The 9,670-nt window shown below is 45.7% G+C and overlaps 1 protein-coding gene across 3 annotated transcripts in view; it reads right to left on the reverse strand.

Annotated features, from left to right (window-relative positions):
• The window catches only part of BCAR3 (BCAR3 adaptor protein, NSP family member), a 114,683-nt gene that overhangs the window by 22,055 nt on the left and 82,958 nt on the right, over positions 1-9,670 (reverse strand). For all 3 annotated transcript variants that reach the window (XM_087719264.1, XM_087719263.1, XM_087719265.1), the window contains one exon: positions 3,962-4,572. In XM_087719264.1, the coding sequence (XP_087575390.1) occupies positions 3,962-4,572 (611 nt within the window). The remainder of the gene's footprint in view (positions 1-3,961; positions 4,573-9,670) is intronic.

The following is a 9,670-nucleotide window of genomic DNA, read 5'->3' on the forward strand; positions in this document are numbered from 1 at the left end:
ATCCTTCCGAGGTGGGTAAAATGAGGACCCGGATTGTTGTTGGGGGCGATATGCTGACTCTGTAAACCGCTTAGAGAGGGCTGAAAGCCCTATGAAGCGGTATATAAGTCTAACTGCTATTGTTATTGCTATTTAGTCTTTCGTGAAATAGTCCATCTGCATTTCATGTTAATGGTTTCAAAGAACGTCAGGCTGAAATGGTTGGCCCCACACATTTTCACCTCACCAAATCTGGCCCTCCTTGCAAAAAATTTAGACTTCAGGATAACCTTTCCCAGGTTGAATTGGATTATATATGTCCAGACAGCACATGCAATTTTTCATTGCCTGCATGGAGTTCTGGGAGTTGTAACTGAACATGTTTGGAGGGTGCCAGGTTAGAGAAGGCTGCTTAGCATGTTTCCAAGCAAGTTTCCAAGACTGATTTCCCTGAGTCCACTCAGGGAAAAGGGCGGCATATAAATCCCAATAAACCTTCTAAACCTTCTAAACTGATTTCCCCATCATTTGAGGAAATCAGTCTGCTTCTCTGGATAGGCAGCATGTTGCCACGGTATTATGAGAACTGAATTCTAGCACATTTGAAGAGTATCAGAGTGGGGAAAAATAACTCATCATAGCTCTGAGGCCTGCACTGTCAGCTTCGCGCTCTACATGGGTCTGCCCCTGAAAAGTGTTCGGAGACTACAACTGGTCCAGAATGCAGCCGCGCGAGCGATATTGGGTGTACCAAGATACACCCATGTTGCACCTATCCTCCGTGAGCTGCACTAGCTTCCTATCGGTCTCCGAACACGATTCAAGGTGCTGGTTATTACCTTTAAAGCTCTACATGGCCTAGGACTCGGATATCTGCGAGACCGCCTTCTGCCGCATACCTCCCAATGGCCGGTAAGATCGCACAGGGCGGGCCTCCTTCAGGTGCCGTCAGCCAGGCAATGTCGGCTGGCGGCTATCCGGGGGAGGGCCTTCTCTGTAGCCGCTCCGACCCTATGGAATGAACTACCCCCAGAGATCTGGACCCTGCCCACTCTCACGGCCTTCCGAAAGGCTACCAAAACCTGGCTATTCCGGCAGGCCTGGGGCTGTTGACCTCATGAGTGAGGTCCAGCCCCGATTAGATCGAGTGCATGACGTGGTTTTTTAATCTGTTTTCTCTATTTTTAAACTTTTTATTTTATTTTTAGAAATGTATTTCTGTAAGCCGCCCGGAGTCCTTCGGGATTGGGCGGCCTATAAATTTATTAAATACTAAATACTTAAATACTTCGGAAACCCTTCCAAATTTGATCCCAGAAATACCTACACCAGCAATTATTCTCACATTATCTTAAAAAGAAGACGTTACGAAGATGTTGGATAACCATTTGTCTGAAGTGGTATAGGGTTTCCTGCCTGAGCAGGGGGTTGGACTAGAAGACCTCCAAGATCCCTTCCAACTCTGTTATTCTATTCTATTCTAAAATCTCCTAGGAAATTTCAAGAAGAGATGGCAATTTAAGCACAAATCTGACAAGGCCTTTTTAGTTTCTTGCCAAGGATAAAAATTGCTCTTTGTTCTGTGGACATTCCTGTAACTTTCCTATGAATATCTAAGATGAAGAACAAACATCCCCACAAAAATATGGAGGGTAAGAAACAGAGTGATTGGGTTTCTATGAGATACTCGAACTGAAGCTAAGAAAAGCAATTTATTTTTTTCATTCCACCAAATTCCTCCGAAGGGAACCAGTCTAGTGGACCTGCTCACTTCAAAGGCAGGTCCACTAGAGGGCGCACTTAACATTCCAGTGGACACTCTGGATTTCTTAATTGGCTTTGAACTAAATGCATTCTGGACAAGTTATATCCAAAAATTTGGCTTTTATCAAATTTTATCCCTCCTTTCAAAGAGTTCCCTCCTTATCGAGAGGTTGCCTGTTTGGCTGATTTGCAAGAATTTCCTTTCTTTACAACAATACAGCGTTTAAGAAGAAGAAAACGGACCCCTGTTTTGAGATAGGAAGTTGTGGTCTGGTTCACCCATCATGCTAAATCTGCTTATTGAATAAATCGAAGCTGTTTGGGCTTAGCTACACTATTGGGAACCATGAAAAATAGTTTATAAACCACCACAGATAGATTCATTCAACATCACAAACCAAACAAAAACACATAATGGCTTCCTAAGGTACGGGTGGGGGTGGGGGGTATGGGTGTGGGGGCGGGGGGGGGGGGGTAGAGTTGGTTTCTAAATTAGCCTTCTGGGATAATGTCCAGACTTATTCACACGTTCATCTCATCCCTTTTACGCAAGAAAAGGGCCATTTCTCAAATAACTACCAATATATTTTATATTGGTATGGTAAAGATTCCCCTCGCACATATGTGCTAGTTGTTCCCGACTCTAGGGGGCGGTGCTCATCTCCGTTTCAAAGCCGAAGAGCCAGCGCTGTCCAAATATGTCTCCATAGTTCAGTGGTGGGTTTCAAAAATGTTTGGAACCTCTTCTGTAGGTGTGGCCTGCTTTCCGGGTCCACTGGTGGAACCTCTTCTAACCGGTTCGGTAGATTTGACGAACCGGTTCTACCGAATAGGTGCGAACTGGTAGGAACCCACCTCTGCCATGGTCATGGGGCCAGCATGGCTAAACGCCGAAGGTGCATGGAATGCTGTTTACCTTCCCACCAAAGGTGGCTTCTATTTTTTCCTACTTGCATTTTTACATGCTTTCGAACTGCTAGGTTGACAGAAGCTGGGACAAGTAACGGGAGCTCACTCCGTTACGCGCCGCTAGGGATTCAAACCACCGACCTTTCTGATGGACAAGATCAGCGTCTTAGCCACTGAGTCACCGTGTTTGTATTGGTAGTTATTAATCGAAACAATATACCAGATTTACTATTCTTAATCCAATTGTGTCTTGGGGCATAGCCACAGTTTAAATCGGCAACAGAACTAATCCTCTGCTCAACGCCTTGAGAGACATGTCCACCTTCAGCCCTCTGATGATCCGAGGAGCCGAGGTGGCGCAGTGGTTAGGGCGCAGTACTGCAGGCCACTTCAGCTGACTGTTATCTGCAGTTCAGCGGTTCTAATCTCACTGGCTCAAGGTTGACTCAGCCTTCCATCCTTCCGAGGTGGGTGAAATGAGGACCCGGATTGTTGTTGAGGGCAATATGCTGACTCTGTAAACCGCTTAGAGAGGGCTGAAAGCCCTATGAAGCGGTATATAAGTCTAACTGCTATTGCTATTCAGGATCACCCTTCAATTTGCAATCTGACCAGCTCTACAACTTCTGCCGCTTCCCCATAGAGACTCGATCCTTCATTCAGCAGGCAAAAGCAGATACTGGTTGGCATACCACATTTTCAGAATATCCCTCCCTAGAGGAGTTTGCCTGAGGCTCCTCTTTCCATCACTTACTCTGTATATAATTAAAAAAAAACTATTTACCTGGGACTTTTCTTGCCGATTTTGTTTTTGGTTGGATCTATCGTTAGTGATATTTTTGTGTGCTTGGCACTTAACTTTATGTGATTCTGGAGTGGGCCATAACGTTGTGTTAATGTTATCAATACATAGGTAAATGTATATTTAGAGGGTGCAATATTCTAAAGCCAGAATTCATTGGCTTCTAGCTGTGCATGAAGCAGAACATGAGATTAGCCACTGGTCTGATTTAATATAGCTGTTTCAATAGCAATAGCAGTTAGACTTATATACTGCTTCATATGGCTTTCAGCCCTCTCTAAGCGGTTTACAGAGTCAGCATATCGCCCCCACAGTCTGGGTCCTCATTTCACCCACCTCGGAAGGATGGAAGGCTGAGTCAACCCTGAGCCGGTGAGATTTGAACCGCCGAACTGCAGAACTGCAGTCAGCTGAAGTAGCCTGCAGTGCTGCATTTAACCACTGCGCCACCTCGGCTCTTCAACCACCACCCCACCTCATTGAAATTAAAAAAAATAGAGGTTTTACCTTGCAGTCCATCTTCAGTATATGCTGGGCAATGACCTTCGCGTCGTTATTCGCAAACAGCTCTTTCACTCTCTTTAACATCGCGGTCTCCAAGGGCTTATTTTCCAGGGGGAGAAGTTTTGACTCAAAATGGTTTGGCCTGAAACTGGAGACCTTCTCAATGGCAGGTGTGACAAAGATGGGACACTCTTTGCTCATCTCCAGCTGAGCTGTGTGTGGATCCGCGGAACTCTGCAAAGAGTCACTGTCATCCAGGATCAAGGATGAATGGGTCCCATTGTCCTTAGTTGTCGGATGCTCCTCAAAGCTGTCTCTCTGGCATAAAGGTGGCTTTGTTGGCCTGCCCTCTGTGGGAAGAGCTGCGTTGAGTTCACAATACAGGACTTCCAAACCTTGCGGGGGCCTCAGAAACGGCAGTTTACTGGGCTTCGGCGGAGGTCTCAAATGAAGTTGGCTGTCAGACCCCCTGAGGGGATCACTAATCTGCAACTCTGAAGCAAATCTCCGGAACATCAAGGGGCTCAGATTAGGTTCACTGCCAGTTCTAAAAGCCGGAGACTTCCTACAAGGACTATTTTCAGTTTCCATTCCTTGGGAAGGATATCTTGAACCTGAAAAGTAAAGGGACAAAAAGAAGTGTCACATTGTGTTGTGGCCTAGCAGGAGCCGTTGGAGCTGCCACCAGACTCCGACAGCGAGGGGCCCTATGAGTCGGCTCTGGAGGATGTGGAGGACCCTGGACAGGGTTCCGACTCCGTGCAGGGCGCAGAGAGGCTGGTTGGCCACCGGGAGGCGCCTGAGCCTTGGACCAGTGGGGAGGAGACAAGGGAGAGTGAGCCGGAGAGTGAGTTGTTCCTGGATGCACGCCATCGAAGAGCTACTAGGCGTCAGGAACAATTACGCAATTACAGGAGGTGATTGCACTCAGCTGGTGGTCATTAGGCTCCTCTCCAGACTATAAAAAGCTACTTGTGCACACGCCCCTCTTTGCAGAAGTCAACACAGGATCGAATGTCGGACAACTTTGTAGGAGCTTGGCAGGCTGGATTGCTGCCAAGCCTTATCTGTGTTTATTGCTGCCCAAGCTTGTCTGTGCTGGGTTGCTGCCAAGGACCTGTTTGTCTGTTAATTAAATGCCATAATTTATCTCTGGCTCGGAGTGTGCTTTGGTGTCGAACGAGGGGGGTCAGAACACATTGCTATTTAAGGTATCAAATTGAAGGTGATCAAAGCTTGATCATAAAGTCAAAGAAAGGGGGGGGGGGAATTCCTAAAGTCCCTTGCCAGAATACTCATAGCCATGTTATTTCTTGAGAAGTGGACCAGACCTATTCCCGTGTCTATTATTCTGCCTGACTTCAGGATATCATATTACTCTTTAACAAGGTAATTTCACCGGTGAACAGATTTCACATCACAACTCAAGGTTGTGATAGCAGTAGGCTGCACTTTGCAGAGGTACCAAAGGAAAAGGGAGGGCTAAGAGCCACTCTAGGGAGAGAAATCCAAATGCAGGTAGTCCTCAACTTACAACCGTTCATTTAATGACAGCTCAAAGTTACAACGGCCCTGGAAAAAAAAAGTGACGTATGAGCGTTTTTCACACTTATGACCATTGCAGCATCCCCATGGCCACGTGATCAAAATTCAGGTGCTTAGCAACTGGTCCATATTCATGATGGTTTGCAGTGTCCCGCGGTCATGGGTTCAGTTTGGGGTGGCCTTCTGAGAAGCAAAATCAATGGGGAAGCCAGGTTCCCTTAACAACCGTGTTACTAACGTAACAACTGCAGTGATTCACTTAACAACTGTGGGCAGGAAGGCCGTAAAATTGGGCAAAGCCCACTTAACGAATGTCTCACTTAGCAATAGAAATTTTGGGCTCTTGTGGTCTACCTATATAAAAACATAGCAAGCTTAATGAAGGTGGGGGATGATATGAAAATCCTGACATTTACTCATAACATGGGTTTTCAATAACTTGGACGCATTGGAGAAAAAGGTACAGAGTGAGACATTGAGTTTTGCTTGAGCCAATTAGTTTAGTTTAGTTTAGTTGAATAGAATTTGTATGCCGCCCACTCCCATTGGGACTCTGGGCGGCTCACAAGCAAGATTAAAAAAAAACATTTAAAAAATTTAAGAAAAGATACAATTATTAAAATAATACACCATCCATTCAGTCTAAGTGGGGCTGGATATTGATCAATAGCCCCAGGCCTGCCGGAACAGCCAAGTCTTGGTCGCTTTACGGAAGGCCGGGAGAGTAGTAAGGGTCCGGATCTCTACGGGGAGATCGTTCCACAGGGCCGGTGCAGCTACAGAGAAGGCCCTCCCTCGGGGAGCCGCCAGCCGGCATTGTCCAGTTGACGGCACCTGAAGGAGGCCCAACCTGTGCAATCTTATTGGTCGTTGGGAGGTGAATGGCAGGAATGGAATGGAATTTTATTATTTATATGCCGCCCTTCTCCGGGAGGACTCAGGGTGGCGAACAATTCAAAAGGGGAAAAAGGGGAACATAAAAACAAAATACAGATAATTAAAATAAGCAACAGTCGCACAACCATACATGTCGAGAGGGGAGGGAACTCATCACCCCCAGGCCTGCCGGCAAAGCCAGGGTTTGACGGCTTTTCGGAAGGCCTGGAGAGAGGTGAGGGTCCAAATCCCTGCTGGGAGTTCGTTCCAGAGGGCCGGAGCTGCCACAGAGAAGGCCCTCCCCCGGGTAATAGCCAGGTGGCATTGGCTGGTGGACGGAACCCGGAGGAGGCCAACCCTGTGAGATCTAATGGGTCTGTGGGAGGTAATTGGCAGCAGGCGGTCTCTCAAGTACCCAGATCCAATACCATGAAGGGCTTTATAAGTTACGACTAGCACCTTGAAGCGTATCCAGAGACTGATCGGTAACCATCAGGAGGCGGTCTCTCAGGTAGCCAGGTCCTCTACCATGTAGGGCTTATTGGGAGGAGAAGAGAAGAGGAGAATGGGATTCTCTTAAGCTTTGGGGTATGAGCTACATATCTTCTTGCACGAGAGAATTTCCCCTCCACTCTGGGCCTGTCACTGGAATTTCAATGCCACATACGAAAGTTGCATAGTTGAGGGACCCTTGAGTGACAGATTCCATCCATCTACATACTCTTCCCATTGACATCCCAGCTATACAAAGCAGCTGCAGTGGGAAATCACTTGTGTGCCAGTAAATGAGATATTACTGGCTGAACAGTCAGCAGGGGAAAATCTCCAGGCCTTAAAAAAGGAGCTGATCTATAATTGACTCTGATGGGCCAAAGAAGAAACGAAGACTTTGTGACTCACTAAGATGAAAAGAATATTTTTCTAGAAAAGGGAATAGCAATAGCAATAGCAGTTAAGACTTATATACCGCTTCATAGGGCTTTCAGCCCTCTCTAAGCGGTCTACAGAGTCAGCATATTGCCCCCAACAACAATCTGGGTCCTCATTTTACCCACCTCGGAAGGATGGAAGGCTGAGTCAACCCTGAGCCGGTGAGATTTGAACAGCCTGAACTGCAGAACTGCAGTCAGCTGAAGTAGCCTGCAGTTCGGCTGTTCAAATCTCACCGGCTCAGGGTTGACTCAGCCTTCCATCCTTCCGAGGTGGGTAAAATGAGGACCCGGATTGTTGTTGGGGGCAATATGCTGACTCTGTAAACCGCTTAGAGAGGGCTGAAAGCCCTATGAAGCGGTATATAAGTCTAACTGCTATTGCTAACTGCTAGCTGCTATTGCAATAAAGATTAGGCTAGAAACAACACCAGAATGTTTCCTTCCTGCCTTCCTTACAGGATTAGCCCTCTAAAGTGGGGAAAAAACAAAAGGAGATTTCTTCCAACAACCGGTTCTCCGAACTGCTTAGAACCAACCGGTTCTCCCGAATAGGTGCGAACTGGCTGAATCCCACCACTGGTGTGCATGCATGGGGTGGAGGGAACACGGAGGGGTGTGCTTGCATGCACAGGGGCACAGTGTGCATGGGGGCGAGGAGCACACGGGAGTCATGCGCGTATGCATGGGGTGGTGTGCACATGGGGTGCCACATGTGCATTGCATTATGGGTTTGCACGCACTTTCAGCACGCAGTTACAAAAAGGTCATCCATCAGTGTCTTAAAATAATATGAGGCAAATTCAGTCACTTTTCATGGTCTCCTCTGTTCCTCAAAACTGTTTGGAGGAATCAATAAGGAAATGGGGGAACATTCAAACCAGGGACGAGATACACCACAGATATACATCCCACACTACCTGTACTAGTTAATAATGTTCAGGAGGAATATATCTTATTTTAACACCACACGGTTATATTTAGATGGTAACAATTTTGTGTTATGCTAAAACTATACACTAGACTTCGCAAATTAAAAAAAAAAATCTGTCTGATTTCTCTCACTCTAAATAATTTATTCTATAATTAGCTTTGTTTTGCCTTCCTTATTTTGCTTTTGGAAGCTTGGAAATTATCAACAGGCAGTTTAGAGAATAGTTCAATCTCTCAGCTACTTCAGAGACTGGAAGAGGAATTGCTCAAAAACATTTTGAAGTGCAAAATGCTTTCTTGAGGAAAAAACGAAACCATGAAATAAGGAGGAAATGGGAATTGGGAATGAAGTTATCACTTAATTTAAGTACTGAAGCCCACAATTCCTTTTGTTTTGCCAATTTATCATATTTTGGCCCTAAGGGTACTCCTCATGGCGATTCTCTGGACACGTTGGGATACATCTGTGAGACAGATGTTTTCTGCTACAACAAGCTAACATAATTATCATACTCTGGAGGAAGAGGAGAAGATTGAGTGAAAGACTCAGTTGCCATGGATTTTATTATTTCCTCTTTATGTTTTGGTTTTCTTTTTTTTAAAGAAAAGTCCGAGATGTGTGTTCAACATAGTTGGAGGACAAAATGAAGAGACCGTCCCTAGAATTCTTGTCATTCTTTTGTTGAATTTTGTTGAATCCTGGCATGTTAATAGTGGGCTTTTGTTGCCTATGTGTAGGTGAATCCGGTTCACTGAGAAATGCGCACTCGACAAAAGCGCGCCGATAAAACCGCAGCGAGAAAACCGTGAGGTCGAAATTGCGCCGACGAATGAGCACAGAAGCGCACCGACAAATGCGCACTGATGATAGTGCGCCACCAACAAACAACGAAAACAATGTAATAACCCTAACCCTAACTCTAAACCTAACCCTAACCCTAACCCTGAACCTAACCCTAACCCTAACCCTAACCCTTACCTTAACTTAAATCGAGCTTTTGTGGGCGCGGTTTTGTCGGCATATTGTTGTGGGCGCGTTTATGACGTCACGGTTTTCTCGCCGCGGTTTTGTCAGCGCGCTATTGTCGTACGCGTATTTGTCGGGTCACGGGTGAATCCATATAGCTCTTTATGTTTATTTTTTAACCTTAAAGTAAGGTTAAAGTAATAGTATTGCAATATATGAAACAACAGCTAAGAGATATCAAGATCCTCGTCCTTACCATTTATTTAAGGTGAAAAGTCCTTCAAGCTGAGTTTAACTTTTGGTCTTTCTTGCCAGTTACTATTGCCTTCTTCCATAATGTTTTTTTTCCCTCCAAATTCTCAATCTATCCTGCAGCTCTGAAAAATCCCAGATAGTCTCCCATCTGAATAAGAAGAAGTCCCTGCAGATTTTATTCTGCTAGTCGTTGTCAACGACCGTAGA

The sequence above is a fragment of the Thamnophis sirtalis genome, unplaced genomic scaffold (genome assembly GCF_051295495.1).
Source record: "Thamnophis sirtalis isolate CommonGarterSnake01/CBP01778 unplaced genomic scaffold, rThaSir2_p1.2 scaffold_7, whole genome shotgun sequence".
Lineage (NCBI taxonomy): Eukaryota > Metazoa > Chordata > Lepidosauria > Squamata > Natricidae > Thamnophis > Thamnophis sirtalis.